Below are 15876 nucleotides of genomic sequence, written 5' to 3'. Positions count from 1 at the left end.
TAAGTAGCTCACTATCTAGGTTGAAAATGGTAAGGCAGGGTAGTGTGTCCTATTTTTCCATGCTTGCAGTGAAGATACAATATGAGAATTCAGCCTTGGTAATTACTAATACACCACACAGACACAATTACACCCTGTGTACTGCATAAAGGAATCACTTGTGGTCTGCCTCCATTACAAAGAGCAGTAGGGGGCCAACATGCAAGAAGACAAAATGCTTTACAAGGAGGAAGGAGACCAGAAGAGTCGATGTACCCAAATACAAGGACCTTGATTCTTTTTGGAGTGATTTAAGTCCCCTTCCATCAATTATCGTCCTTTGTCTCCAGAGCCTTATCACAAGCAGCATTACAGGAACTGAACAAAACAATACTTAGGCCCAAATAACCCTGTGAACTGTGCTGACATTTCCACACCCTGTTGCTGTGTTTGACCAGGTTATTCAGATTTTTAAAAAACAAAAAACTCCATACAGAACAACAACAAACATTCCTGCTTTAAATAACAAGCTCAACCCTTCCTGGTGTCTTTTCTCCCTTCTAGGATTACTGATAGCTCACACTACAATACCACAATGATGATGTGATATAAAAACCTTAGTAGCACAAAAGAAGATTGACACGACAGCTTTCCGAATGAAAAGATTGTGCTTTGCAGAGTTCTCAACAGTTTGGCTTTTTTTAAGTTAATCTGATCCTTCCCATTCCCCCAACCCCTTGCCCAAATGTGAGTTCTGGATAAAGAAAGAATTACAAGTAAGAAACCTAACTCATATGTGCATTTCAAGAAGTCCTCTGCAGCTAAATAGTTCCATTTCTCAGTGAAATAAATCAGCTGTCTACTCATTCACTTTTACTACTCAGAATTGGAGTAATAAATTTTTCTTAGGGACACGTGAAGTTTTGAGGGTACAGTCATAAGTGTGCAATCAATGAAAAGCATCTATTTTTTCATTCATTCACACCAGATATGTAAAATTTCATGGTATTTCTTAACAGGACATTGCAGTCATTGCTCATCTGAAAATAAATTTAAAAACATGTGGAAAGTTAAAAAAAAAGAACCTCAGGAAAGTCAGCTATTTTTGACAGTAAGTCAGCTTCTGTGAAACAAAGCCTTGTCTTTCAGAAAGTGTTTACGATCTATGAGAAAAAAAAATATATCCTTGGGCTAAAATGTTTATTGGCACCTAGGAGTCTGAAGAGAGCAAGTCAGGCTTGTGGTTTTTTGAGGGCACTTTATCATCGCCTGCATTCTCAAAGGGATCTGTGAATGAATAGAGCTGGATTACTCAGCCTTCTATTCCACGCCTATTCCTCTCCATTTTCCTTGGCAAGACTGAGAGCCAAGCTATTTTTAGTTAGGCAGTTTTCTATTTTTAGACAAATATCAGTTAAAAGACATTTGTTAGGAAAAATTTAAAAAAAGAAAAACACAAAAGGGGGAGGGGATGAGGCTTCCCATCTCATATTATGAAGCAAGCCCTTCAACCTGTATCTCCAGGCGTTTCAGCTGCTTCCAATCTTGGAAAAATAAAGAAAATTCAGAGTTCAGGGATTTAAAAATAAACCTACCCTCTGGCAATCAGACCAAAATACAACAAGCTGTTACTATGTGAAACAGTGACTACAAAAACAAAGAACATTCTCCAATGACTAGATTGGGATAAAACTTTGGAGCTATTAAGTTATAAGAATGTTACACAGACATGTAAGATTTTTCCAGCTTCTCAGCCAGATATATCATGTTTTAGAGAAAGAAACAGTCATCTGTGAAATAGAGCTAGCTCTAAGAAATACAGATTTAAGTTTGACAAAGAAGGGAATCACCAACAGAGTTTGAAACACTTTTATATTACGCGCATATTTTTTATCTTTATTCTCATTGCATTTTTACAACAATAGGGCCAAAACATATCCTAAGATATTAAAATATTTTTAACTGATTAGTAAGAACAGAAGAATAAAAGAAAAAGAAAAGTAGGGCCCTGACCAATAGTAAGGATGGATCCTCAGTCAGTCTAAAGAAGTCTAGAGTTTCCTGAAAATATACACAAAAGCAACTTTTGTTCTACTAAATGCTTCAGACCAACTGAACTTACATTCATTCTATTTTTCTCTGTCCCTATTCTCTTTTTCCAGATCATGGAAAAATAATCTATCAGGTCAGCTACTTCACTTTCATTTGAGACACTTTAGGATTACAAAATATTTTTCATGCCAGCCAAATCCTTACTGAGAATAAATTATAGTGAAAAAATGGCCATTTTTGAGAGAAAGCAGCACAAAATAACTCATTATACAAACTTTCCCTTAGCTGTTATTTTTCACATACTGGATTAATTTCAAATATATTCAAAATAAAAAGAGAGTGTCAAAACCTGACTTTTCTTCTTATAGCCTGTAGAGCATCAAAAGACTATTGGTTAGGTGTGCTGTGGAGTTATGAAGGAGAGCTTAAACAGTTGCCTGGAGAAGGAAAGATATGGAGTCAAAATCTCATGTGTATAAATATGAGGAAGGGAATAAATTGTTGTCTACTGGATTGTAGAGGGACTACTTTGGTCAGTCCCATTGACTGGGACAGCAGTCCCTCTGAGGGACTACTTTGGACAGAACAGAATTGGCTTGCAGTTTTCCAGATTTGAAGTTTTTCTTGACGTCTTATAGTAGCTATTATTTACTTAAAGCTCAAATTTATGGAATAATAACACTGCATCACATTATTAGCTTTTGTTTAAAAAGATGTATTTCTAAATTATTTGCTTGCAAAAATGAAATTAATATTGATAATATGGAGAATTTAAAAAATGTTTCTGAAAATTGGATTTCACCCCCCTCCCAAGAAGATCTTTTTCTACTAACCATGGTTAGGAAAAATATAGAAAAAGCTCACATGAAGACATTAGGTTACACACACATCTTCCAAAGGCTGAAAACCCAGAAGGCAAGCAAACAAAGACCAAAGGAATATTACAAAAATGCTCAAGATCTTGAAGCCAATCCCATGATTTTGTCATACATGAGGTTAGCAGTAATGGTTTGGCTCATATTTACTAAAAGTGAAACAAGAAGCAAACATTTAAAAAAAACTAAATCATCATTAAAACAAAACTTGTTGGCCAACTGACCCTGGCCAGTCACCCCCTGGCCTGTGGAAACTGAAAAGAGTAGATGTTTTTTTAACCAGCTGGTCTTCAACCAATTTACAAAGGAAATCAATATTGCTATCCCCATTTTGCAGACAGGGAAGCTGAAGCATTAGGAGATGTGACTTGTCCAAGGTCACACAACAATATTTGGCAAAGCTATTAATAAAATCTAAGTCTCATGAGTCCTTGTCCAGGGCACTATCCAATAGACTGTACTGTCTTCAGATCACCCTGAATAACGTTTCTTACGTACAGGTTTACTTTCTATAATGTCCCAGATCTTCAGCCCATGATAGATGAAATAATTCTGCTGATTTCAACAGCTGAAGAGCTGGCTTGATATGTATTTCACAGCTTGTTTATATGCAGTATTATGTTATGATGACAAGAGAAGAAAATACACTAAACTAGCTACAACAGTTGCCTTACTTTTTCTAAAATGAGTACATTTAGATAGTTATAGGGGCTTATTTACTACAAATATACAGATAAGAGTCTTAATTGATATGAAGAGGCTTTCAGAATCTAATTAACCTCCCAGCTAGTCATTAGCTCTATGACCTTTAGAAATAATTGACAGAAGGGATTTTTCCCCCCTTTATCTCATTCAGAACTTCCTTGCCAAGTGTCTAATCCTACAAGTGCTACAGGGCCCACAGCACACCTGTAAGAATTGATAGGATAAGGCCATCAGTAAAACAGGACTGTAGCAGTCCTCTCAGGCACAACATACTGCCCAAGCAGCTTGTCACATGTGTGCAGCCCTTGTCACCTGAACGCTATCCTCATCATCTCCAGCCTTCCAATATACTAAAGCTGCACTAGGTTTTAATTGGCAAGTCCGTGCATTATCCTATAGATTTAGTAGTATTTCATGCCTATTAACTTTCTGTTGCTGGTCGTACTAAAAGCCTATTAGAGTTTCAATTCAAGCTAGTTCTTCTGCAAAGCAGTGGGAATGTTCATTGCTGTTTATCATTTGTTGCATATTTTCATCATATGCCTTTTTTGAACAGAATGCTTTCTTAGCAGTCAATAACAACAACAACAAAACAGCAAAATTACAAATCTCACCATCCTATGTGACTTGGTATTACTTTGTTCCCTACCATCCTAATCTTAAAGCACGCAAAGATGGCTCTGTGTGCTGTAAAACACAAAAGATGTGAAATATGCAGGAAGAATTTCACGTGTCCACAAACTAAGTTCTTTCTCTTGGAGGAAAATGCTGTTGCAATTGGCACTCTTCCCTCCAGCTTATGTTCAGTTTATTCTCCCTCACAAACTACAGGAGTCCACCAGGGAAGGGGAAACGCTCTGCAATAGGTAAGTTCATCAGCTAGATGAACTAGAGCTGCAGAAGAGGTATCGTGCTTTGGAAAACAAATTTAAAAGACAATGCTAAATGCTGATTATCTTTCAAAAAGAACCTATAATTTGTAATTATTTAAAATTGTGACTTAAGTCTGCAAATTAGAACTACTTTTTTTTTTTCCCCCATGTCCAACTAGCAACACCATCATAACAACCTTAGGATAATTAAGTCTCCTAGAGAGGCTCATGCTAATTCTTGGTGAAGCCCTCAATATCACTAAGGGCAGGAGATCACCCAAAGTAAGTTTCTCCAAACTCACCCAATTTCAGTGAGAAAGGAGAGGGGAAACAGGATTGGGGGGGGGGCATCAACTGTAATGGAAACTGATAGTCCCTATGAGTCAGACTAAAGAAGCAGCTGGAGAGACAAGGAGAGAACAATATTTTGACGCTCTTTGGGACAGAAAGATGGAAAAAAAAAGAAGTACGTACTGCAGTGCAAGTGGCGGAGATTAAGAAGGATGAGACTGAAGACGTGAAGATGAAAAGATCCTCAGAACTGGTCAAAAGATGGCCCTCAGTAAGAGTAGGTTAAATATTGCTTGATGGACAAGGACTGAAAATGGACCGACCAGAACTGAAAATGATCCTGATGTGCATCACATGGAGAATCATGTTATAGTATCATCATAACATCTTATTTTGGTACCTGTTCTTACTGTGCCATGTCTGAAGTAGGGCTGTAAGTACTTCAAGACAGGACCTGTGTTTGTCTATTATGTGTTAGAAAACAGCAAAATACAGTTAGTTTTGAGCAGGTGAGCAGAGAGGTGGGTGAAAGGACAAATATTCAGGTTCAAAAAACGGTAAGATAATGTATACTTAAGAAGCCAAATGAGTGTGAAGTTTTATTGAAGCGGTGTACTATAGCAGCTGACATCTTTCTATATGTAAAAGACTATGTGAGGGAGCTGGAATGCTTTCTAGGTGTAAAAATGGTTTAGAAAAAAAAGGAATAGTTCAAGTTAGATGCCAAGAAAAGACAGAGTTAAAGGCAGATAGCAAAAGAGACCTTTCAGAAAAGGCAAAGACACTGGGGTCATGGAGGAGTTCTTGTAAGATAAAAGGCAGCTGCAAAGATCATGTGGTAGTATGCATGCAAAGTAGCAGTTTTAAGGAGAGAACTAAAGTTTGGAGAAGATCTGCTGGGTGATCACCACTGAAGCATAGATTTATATGTATAATGAAGCTCAGTTAGGAAAGAGAAAAGTGGAGGAAGTTTGCATTGTTCCTCTGTTTTCTCTACAAATGATTAGTGGTTTGGCAGAGAGGAACGGAGGAGGTGGATGTGTGTGCGCCAGAAAACGGAAGAGATGGTTGATGGGATGAATTTGAAAGGGCTGACCTAATAGCAGAACTTGAGTTAAATGTAGTGACCACTGAATCAGCAGAGGAATAGAAGCCAGTTGGAGAAAGGTGGAGAATAAGAGCAGCAGGGTCAAAGAAACTGATGGACTGGAGGCCTAAAAAGAGCTCAAAGATGAAGTGGTTAGTAAGTTGTGGGGGAATAATTTATGTGCATGAGCAAGGATCAGCGTGTCAGACTCAGTGTCTAAGAAACAGAATCAAAAACTGGGCTTAGTAAAAACTTATGAGAGATCTGCTAAAGCCAAGAAAGTAGCTGATGCTATGACATGAAAGAAGTGACAGGGACGAAGGAAGGGACAGAGAGAGAGAAAACAAGCAGGAAATTTCACCTTAAATTGGCAAAAACTTGATGGCTTAGCTGAAGAACCACAGTAGATTTCTGTAACATGCCTAGGACTGTAATTACATTTGCAGCCAAGATGCAAAACAGTTCCCTGTATTTGTAGTCTAAAAAATGCCCCTACCATCAAAGGGCAATGTCCTTTCTCAGCTCCTTAGCAGCAGGCTTACAGTGCTTTGGCACTATTGGTTGAGCTCATATATACTCAGACTATATACCATTTGAATAATAGGAGTTCTGCCCAGCTAAATACATGAGGACAAAGTTATTAGACCAGATAATTTAGAGCAGCCACAGATGAAAAGCAGCTGTCTTATCATGAAATATGAACCTTTGTCAATGGTGCAATACTGACAATCTCCTCCCATTGCTCCTCAGAAGGTGATAAGAAAGTATTGTATTTAGGATAAGAGTCAAAAAGGGCAAATGAGATAAATTGTTACAAATTCTGGATCACACCGAGCCCTGTACAGTTGGATAGCAGAACAACGTCAATTTTCCTAGGTGTGGTGATACACTGGAAATAAGAAACAGGAAAAACATATTAAAAAGTATCATCCAGCCCCAAAACTGGCATTTCTAAATGAGAGTCCAATTCTTCCTGAGGAGAAATAGCATCTATAAAGTATTTTTCACTAAAGATAAAAAGGTAACATTGGATATTAAGACAAGGAAATCAAATAAATATAAGTAGCACTATTTTTTACTCATTATCACTATATTATAGTACATTTTAAGATCAATTACCTTTTTGAATCAAATTAATTAAAATTTCAATATTTTATTTGCATTTTAATTTTGCCATATAAACAGAATAAACCATCTTAGATATTACCATATTTTGAAATCTATAATGTTAAAGTTAGTTCCCTAGTGATGCCCTGATAAAATCTTTATTAAAACCTTATTATTAAACCTTCATTAAAAAAAATCTTTATTAAAATCTTTACTGCACAAAGTAGTAAAGTGGTCCCTGTTTTAAGAACAGTTCAAATTCACAAGGTCTGATTCTCTTCTCACTTATGGTAGTGTAACTGTGAAATTTCACTGAAATAAGTCATGTTAGATCCACTTCTGTTTTATAGAAACAAGGGTAGGATCTGGCCTCATTATTTTAAATGACTGCAAAAAGGCAAAATGCTCTTTTTAAAGTCAGTCATAAAACTCCTGCATTTACTCTTGTTCCCCTTTTCCTCACTGTCATAACAAAATTCTTGCCTAGTCCTATGCAACCGTGCTGACAGCATTAAATGGGAGACCTATAGGATAACCTTTTTCTATGAAAGCAGATAGTAAATGGAAGTATTGACAAACTTCTAAAGACAGAATGAAACTACAGTTGTAAAAACACCATTTCTGTACCAAAAAACAGGTACTAAATGCTACAGGAGTTTCTAATGAGAGAAAATCTATTCCCATTTTAAAGTAAAGAATTAAAAATCTTCCAGTGGCAGATTTTTTAAAAGACAGCTGCTCAGAATGTATTGTATTCCATATTTACATACAGGATTGGGAAATCAGCATAAAGATGAAATTAATCTTTTTTCTCAATGTCCTCAGGTACAGCAAGTACATCTTACACAGATTCTGCTATTCCTTAAAATAGGTTACTATATCCCAGCAATCAGCATGTGCTTTTTAACTGAAGTAAAGTTGAAGGAAAGACTGTGAGGTGAGTGGTTTGGTGGGTAGGGACATAAAGGCTTCAGTTTTAGGAACACAGTTAACTCTAAACAGCGATCTCAGAATGAACCTTTGTTTGCAGAACTAATAGATATCATACAACCTCTACAAAGATTTCAGTGAGACTTAAAATAATTGTCACTTTTGCTGAGAATGAACAGACTTGAGTGTTGAATACATTTTTTTTCTCCTTCAAGAATGTGCATTGCTTTTTAGTTACCAGTGGACATTTGTAAGTGTATTTACTGGGTAATATCTGAAATACATTTAGCTGGTAGATAATTTTTTATGATCTCAAGAACTCAGATATGCCAAATTACACATCAAGCAATTCCATTGTGAATGAGATAACTGGAAAAGACAATTTCAATGATTGATACTACACGTAAATAAAATTACCACATACGTAAAGAAAGTCATAATATATTTGTTAAAAACATTAAACCAAAAGAGCTCCAAGAATAACACTAACTGAACTCAAAGAGTTTTACATTTCTCTTAATATTAACTACTCTGTTTACATCACTGCAGTAATCAGGACCAAGGTAGCTTTGCTCAATTTGCAGTCATACAAGTATTAAAATTCATTGCAAGACATTTTTCCCTTATTAGATGTATAACACCGTGTCTTCTGCTATTCCAAATAATATATTGTGGCCTGAAGATTCATTTCTTCAGAAATGCTAAACATAATTAATCCTAGTAAACATAATTAATCCTAGTAAATAAATTGAAAATGTCTGATTAATAAAATTAACAAGTTTAACCAGAACTACATGAAAATTCATGTAACCTTTAGATTTGAAGTGCAGTGGATTAAACTGGAAGGAATTAAATACATATTAGGGATATAAACTTTTCATTTTTTTTGAATAGAGATTATTCAAAGAAGTTATAAAATAGTCTAATGACTGATAACTCAATTCTACAACAATCAAAAAGTAACTAAATAGTTAATATTATGCAGAATGTGATCAGAAATTGTATTCTAAATTGAAGGCTAAGACCTTTATATGGTTGACAGTTGTATTTCAAAATTTCAGAAGGCTACCTAAAAAGTTTTCTTTCTATGATTCTGTAGGGAAATCTGTGAGCACAGCTATGTCCTTTTCTTCTGCTGAAATATAGTTATTGAACAGTTATTTATTTGAAAATGATCAGATTTAATAATACTGTCTGATCTTCAGCTGCTGTTGATTGCTCTGGAAGAACAAGATTAAAAAACTTGTAAGTATGAAATCTAGCTGACTGAAAGTGAAAAAAATGACTCCTTACAAGGAAAATAGGTGTAATGCAGTCAGTTTAACTGATCAACTTAAATATTTGAATGTGTAGCAGATTTATATCCTGTACCTAAAAATATATCCAAACTACACCACGAGCCAAGCTATCTTGTAGATCACATACTTCTGTGGGCTTTCTTCCCCTATTGTACCAGTCACTGTCATGTTATTTATCAAGTAAAGGCAGGATAAATTGCACATGTCCTTTCTGCTAATATGGCACTCTTGTTCAAAACCTACACCCTCCACAAGTACTTCTTTGATCCTGAAATGGTACTGGCTTTAGTGTGGCTTAAGCATTTTGCATTACATGCAGAATACTGAAAACTATAGCACCAAAACAATCAAATGACTTAATTCAGAGCTGGACAATACATACGGAAAAAACATAAAAAACTGCACTTGGTTTGGCCTTTTCTGCTGTTTGTTAGATTACTCCCTTTAAATAATATTCATTTCAGTTACCTACTTTTATTTAGCTGCCTTTTAGCGGAGTGAAAAGAAAAGAGATGCCCACTGAATTGTGAGCGCACCCACAAAATTACACATTTGCATGCAAAATTGCCTGTCAGCCTGATCTAACTAGGCCACTATTGCTGCAGGAAAAGGATTTTGCAGGTGCAGAGAGTGATCTTTCTGAAAATGCCAAAGCTACAACACAGACATTATTTCAAATTTTATTTTTTCACTCAAGTTTCTTGAAAAAACAGAGTCCTCATGATCGTAAGTCTTCATTCATTGTGAAGCACGTTATAAATCCCTAACCAGTGGCCTAATTACCCATTCCCACAAGAAAGCTTGCAGGAAAGAGTAAAGATATCACAGGAAGCTTTTCCTGCTAAGAATATTCTGGCTTTGTGCCACTAAAAGAGGGCAGGGGATTGTTTAGGGGATAGAATTTGTGTTCTGCAGAACAGGACATGGGTTGACCAGAGGTAACAGGGTTAAATCCCTAGGGTGACAGGAAGGGCTTGCTGTCTGTAAGGAGGATTTGAAGTGAGAGAGAAAAAGAAATGATGGAGAGGAGGAAAAAATTACATACTTTCCTCTTAGTCCTAACTCACAGAAATTTTTGTTCTGCTGTCAGAACCTCACCCTCTCCTGATGGTGGAGGATATCTGCTGCGAGATCGTGAAGAAGCAAAACAGTATCATCTTATACATTGACATAAGGATAGACAGAAAAGTGATATATATCCCTAGTTCGCAATCTTTGCTGATCCATTGTGTTGTGACTGTGACACCTGGTAACAAGCATAACAACATCTATCAAATAGTATATTTTCTCCATCAAAAATATTTTACATTTAACTTATACACTTAATTTCTTCCATTGCAAGACTCAAATACATGATTAGCCCAGGTGAAGATTCTAAAAGCACCAGACTTGTTTTCAGCAATATCCAGATTATTTAAAAACCTGAAACTAACACTCTTTAAAAAAACATCTTAAGTAATTCAAGTGTATAGGCCAAGGCATTCAGTAGCATTTATGACTGATTTTTCATTGATTTCTATATCTGTAAGACAGGACCTCATCCTTCCAATGTTTTTTTAAATGTTACCATTAGATGCCTAACCACTTAGATGTTTTGAAAATGGGACTTGCCTAAGTCACATAAGCTTTTTTAAAAAAATTTTACTCTGAGTGTTTTGCTATTGCAGCAAAATCTTTAAAAGCTTCATTTATTTTGCATGGCTTGAGCCTTAATGTGGTTGGATATTAAACTGACTTTTCTGTAAATATTAGAAGCTGAAAAAAATTGTAAATTTTAATTAATAATTTTCAGCTCGCCCTATTTAATAGTGTACATTAATTTGTTATAATTCTAAGAGGTTTCTAACAGTCTGATAATATTGTTTTGATATCGTTATTATACTTCTGGTAACGGCATTTTGTATGAGAGAGAGTTAAAGCATTTGTTAGATTGTATAGCTTGTAAGTAAATTTTTCTTGCGTTCTGTTAAACTGCTTACCTCTGTAAATAAACAAAAAGCTTCAAAAAAAAAATTCAATCAAATACCTTAAAATAGTGATTCTAAATATTTTTCTTCCATGTCTTTTACCCTGTATTTTTCAGTGCCTCCCAATCTGCGTGCATTCTAACTTTTGGAGTGAGGAGAGAATGCACGCAATGTAATGTGGGGAGCACATCACCGGGAGCTACAACAAGACAAGGGGGAGATTCAGCTGGCAGGTAGTGGCCAAGGCACAGAGAAGGCTAAGGGACAAAGCAGCACAGAAAGCTGGACAACAGGGAGCCACTGATCCCATCGCAGGAGTTTCTGCTGAGTTTGAGAGACTCAGTGGGATAAATTTTACAGCTCACAAAATATATGAAATCCCTCCAACCTCTACTGCTCTTCTGCGCGTCTCATACAACCTCCAGCCCCAAAGCTGTACCTTTTCCTCCCTATTCTGTTCTCCTACCATTATGTCACCTCTCAGATATGTTCTGCGACCCTCGAGAAAGCATGATCAGGCTTCTTGCTTTGGGTACCTCAATCTTGGGGCAAAGTCAAAAAAGAATCCTCACGGAACGCAAAGTCTTACCTCAACAATATCTGAATTCGTTCGACTCTCATGTGGCTCATTGTACTCTGTGTACTTCAGCAGCACTTTGTCCATGTCAGTGCTGGCATACTGGAACAGTTTGTTGGTGCTGTTGAAGATGATCAGAGCAATCTCACAGTCACATAGCACGCTCAGCTCATAAGCCTTCTTCATTAACCCAAATTTCCTCTTTGTAAATGTCACCTGCAAAAAGAAAAAAAAGTCCATCAAAAATCCCTAAGTCAGTCTTTGTAGCCCTTTTTCTTTTCTTGGAAATATAATGTGACTGCTGTAGTCTTTGATTAGAACAAGTTTAGAATGGAAGTCCATAAATATAAATTTAGTTCCAAAATAGAATGTAAGTATCCATCTGTGTGTGTTATGTAACTGAGGAAATATATGTAATTCTCATTGCACAAAACTCAAGCTACGAGTAAAAAGTACGGTGCATTTTCATAAAGTAACACTATGAGCTGTTGATGCTGCATCTTTCTCTCTAACTTCTTAATTCTTATAGTTTTGCCCTTCTTAGACATTGAATTTATACTGCATACATTTTTCCCATCAATATTTTAAAACTGCACCTCAGATGTGCAGTTTTAAAAAGTTTGAACAGAAGGTGAAGTCAGTTCCTATTTTAGATAGTGATTGACTGATTCCATCCTGCCCCCCAGTCCTAGCTGGCTTGATTTTTAGCAGGGGGAATTATTACAGTATTTATATAAATACACTCACAATAGTTTTGAAGAAGTATCTAGTTTAAAAGCATCAAACACACGTTATTTAACTTTCACGTTCTCATCTGAGAAACAAAAAATATAAAGCAAGAATGAAGAACAAATGCTAGCTGGCCAGCAACAAATATCCTCTTTGACATAAGGTCTTACCTATACACAGCTGTAGCATATTTTATTTCATCTCAATGTAGATGCTTAGAAATATGAACTGGCATTTTTTAGTACAAAGGACTCTGGTCATATTATATAGGTAACAATAGGGATGTGCTTAAAAGTTCTAAGTAAGCCAGCTAATGCCCTGAAACTTTATGCAAAACCTAAGTGGTGTGAAAATCATCTGTAATTTGTACATAAGTATAATTTTCCGCAGGGGCTGTTTTGACAAAGAATGACCTGCACAGCAAATAAATATGTTTTTTTTTTTTTCCTTTTCTGCCTCAGCTTACAAGTTCTAATAAGATATGCAGCTTACAATAAGAAACTACCAAGCACTGTTTAAACTAGCTGTATGGTTGAAATTGTTTCTGCTTCTTCCGTCTCTTTCTGCACACACTAAGTGTATGCAATGACTGTTTGAGGGTTTTTTACATCCATTTTCTTCTCTAGCGATTTTTAGTAATAAGAATGTTTAAGATAAAAAATATGGTTTTGCTAAGTCTATTTACTATTAATCAAATTTAACATATAGTGAAGGTATTTGATATGGCAAAGACAGGCACTCAACCAAATTTACAGGTTTGCCTAATCCCACACTTGCTGCTACTAGTTCCTTAATACCCGCAGGTAGTAGCACCTCTGCAATTGGTTTAACACTGAGGCAAGAAGATTCCTCTGTACATGGTTCAGATAGCTGCTGTTTTATCTTGTCACACTCCTAATGCAAGTTAATGCTAACTGCAACCCCAGCCTACCTTAGAATCCCGGCAGGTCATGCCTTGGGAAACGTGACCTTTAAGTATTGCTAATCCCTATTTGTAAGTCCATCTCAAAAAGATGAGGCTCTGTGCAATACTCCGAACATTTCTTCTCCTAAATGTATGCTAAATGTTATTGCTCTTATTGCCATTTCAATCTCTTCAGCGTCTCTGTCAACATACCCTTAAGAAAAGGTGGATTAGCATTAAATACAATTATTCAAGCATTTAAAAAAAACACTTTCCACAGCACAGTTCTCAAGTATATGTAACTGATAGTAAGTTCTATCTAAATTGGTCTGTGTCAACGGCTTTGGGAACTGGAATGGATAATGAGATAGGTAACAAAACTTCTTTAAATTCTGAAAAATATACTGGTGTTTCAAATACTCCATTAATATTTTCTCTGATTGTAGAAAATTGGGATGCATTTGTTCAGAAACTTTTGTGTGTGTGTGTGTGTGTGTGTGTGTACACACACACACACATATATATATATATAAAAAAATAAAATCAGGTTTTAGAAAAGGCTAAATACACAGAAATTAAAATGTACTAACTCAACATATTTTTCTGCATCTAAAACTCTTTTCAATCAACTTTTGACCACCGTGCTGTAGGTGGAGTGTCTCTATACAGTACGGTTTCTGTTGCACAGAAACCTCAGAATTTAGCATGTTACAGCTTCTTACCATCAAAGTACACTCCAGTACAGAAATATCTTTAAAGCCACTGTTTGTGTTTACTGTTAGGTGCTTCTGAACATTTAGAGTAACCACACAGCTGTGCTGCATAGCACATACTTATTTCGTAACACTTATCACCAAAATGATACTGGTTAGAGTTCCTTTTTGTGGAAACTGAAAGAAAGGACAACAGATAAGATCTTTCTTTCTTTCTTTGAAACATAATCTTAATTGCTCTGAATTCAGTTTGCTAATAGCTCCTTGATCTTTCTAACATCTTACATTCTGCCACTGTTCATACATGCATGAAAAACAATTGTAACTATTACTGTTTCTATGGTGGCCTGGAATATTACTTTTCTTTTTAAATAGACTCATTGACAGCTTGCACTTTAGATCATTTACATTTGAAGATAATAATGTATTATATATATATATATATAAATAAAACGTATCACACTTACAATAGTTCATAGTTAGGGTCGTAAATTTTGTTTTCAAATGTATGGTGAAAGGTCAGTATCCTCAGGAAAGATTAAAAATATCTTTCAAGCCATTTAAAAATAAATGACTATTACACATAATTTCTTTTATTTGGCTTCATTAGGAATATAAGTATAACTCTCTTCCATACTGCAAAATATTTAGGTGAATAATACAAGTAAATAGCTTCTTTATTATTTAACTTTTTTTTGGTCTCAATTTGTTATGTGAACCATATTCACCTAAACTAAAAGTATCTAATAAATATCATCTAAGGTAACAGAGAATATTCTAGTATTGCAGAAATTTTGCTGAGTGGTAAAGATTAGCATAAATTATTAAAAACATTTTGCCTCTTTTGTCTAGGTGGAAGGGAGCTTGAAAGCTGTGCTGAGGAAGCTCTGACTGCACTTTAACAGTTTTACTTGTACTGACTCAGCTCTGGGAGTGAACAAAACATGCACAATCCACTGAATACAAGCTTTGCAGTAGCTGTAGCTATGGTACCAATAAATCCAGGTAATCACACAGTCTTGCTATCATACACTGCATTTGAATTACTCAGTCACGATAGCATCATTTATCAACATACAATCTGCCATCTTGTCAGGATAGAGTCTTCGGGAGGAAGATTCCTAATAACATAAAAAGCACTTCAGAGACTGAAAGAAAACATAAGGACAGTAAGCCAATTTATCAACATATTTTAGAAAGGATATCCAAAAAAATGCATGTGTTTCAATGGAGTCTGTTTAATATTTAACTTTTTTCAGCAGCAAGAATCAAATCAATACATATTCTTCCCTGCCAACTTTAGTCAAGATATGATTAATTATGCCTGCTGTCTAAACCAGATTTGGAAGATGTTGTTCACTTCTAATTTGTAGGTCTCTCTCAGTTTACAAATTTTCTGCTTTTCTGGAGAAAGGTAGGCAATTTATAAAGTCCTTCTCTCATGGGCTAGGATAATATTTTAGAATGATAGAGTGAGAACTGAGGGGAATGAAAGTAGAGTAGGGGGAGGAAGTAGAAGAGATAAGAGGCCAGTATTCAACTGTCTTTAAAACCTTGCCAAGCATGTATATATAAAACACAAGGTGTAAAAGAGTAACACAGTTCCTAAACACTTTTATGAGGCTTTTTATGCATGGTTGTATACGTATTGCGAAAAAACTGTGTGCAGCGAGTACCACATTTACCTCTGAAACATGCCAAAAAATAACCTAATTCCATCCCTGCATATTATACGTAGTCAAAAAAAAAAAAAAAACCCAAAAGCACTAGTCTACTACTATTTGACTAAA

The 15876-nt window shown here is 35.7% G+C and overlaps 1 protein-coding gene across 13 annotated transcripts in view; it reads right to left on the bottom strand.

The window, feature by feature from the left end:
- LOC104150110 (myocyte-specific enhancer factor 2C) overlaps positions 1-15876 on the bottom strand; it is a 132516-nt gene that overhangs the window by 55529 nt on the left and 61111 nt on the right. For all 13 annotated transcript variants that reach the window (XM_068924527.1, XM_068924530.1, XM_068924535.1 and 10 more), the window contains one exon: positions 11753-11956. In XM_068924527.1, coding sequence (XP_068780628.1) covers positions 11753-11956 — 204 coding nt within the window. The remainder of the gene's footprint in view (positions 1-11752; positions 11957-15876) is intronic.

This window comes from Struthio camelus, chromosome W (genome assembly GCF_040807025.1).
Source record: "Struthio camelus isolate bStrCam1 chromosome W, bStrCam1.hap1, whole genome shotgun sequence".
Taxonomy (NCBI): domain Eukaryota; kingdom Metazoa; phylum Chordata; class Aves; order Struthioniformes; family Struthionidae; genus Struthio; species Struthio camelus.
This window is presented reverse-complemented; position numbering and strand designations above follow the sequence as displayed.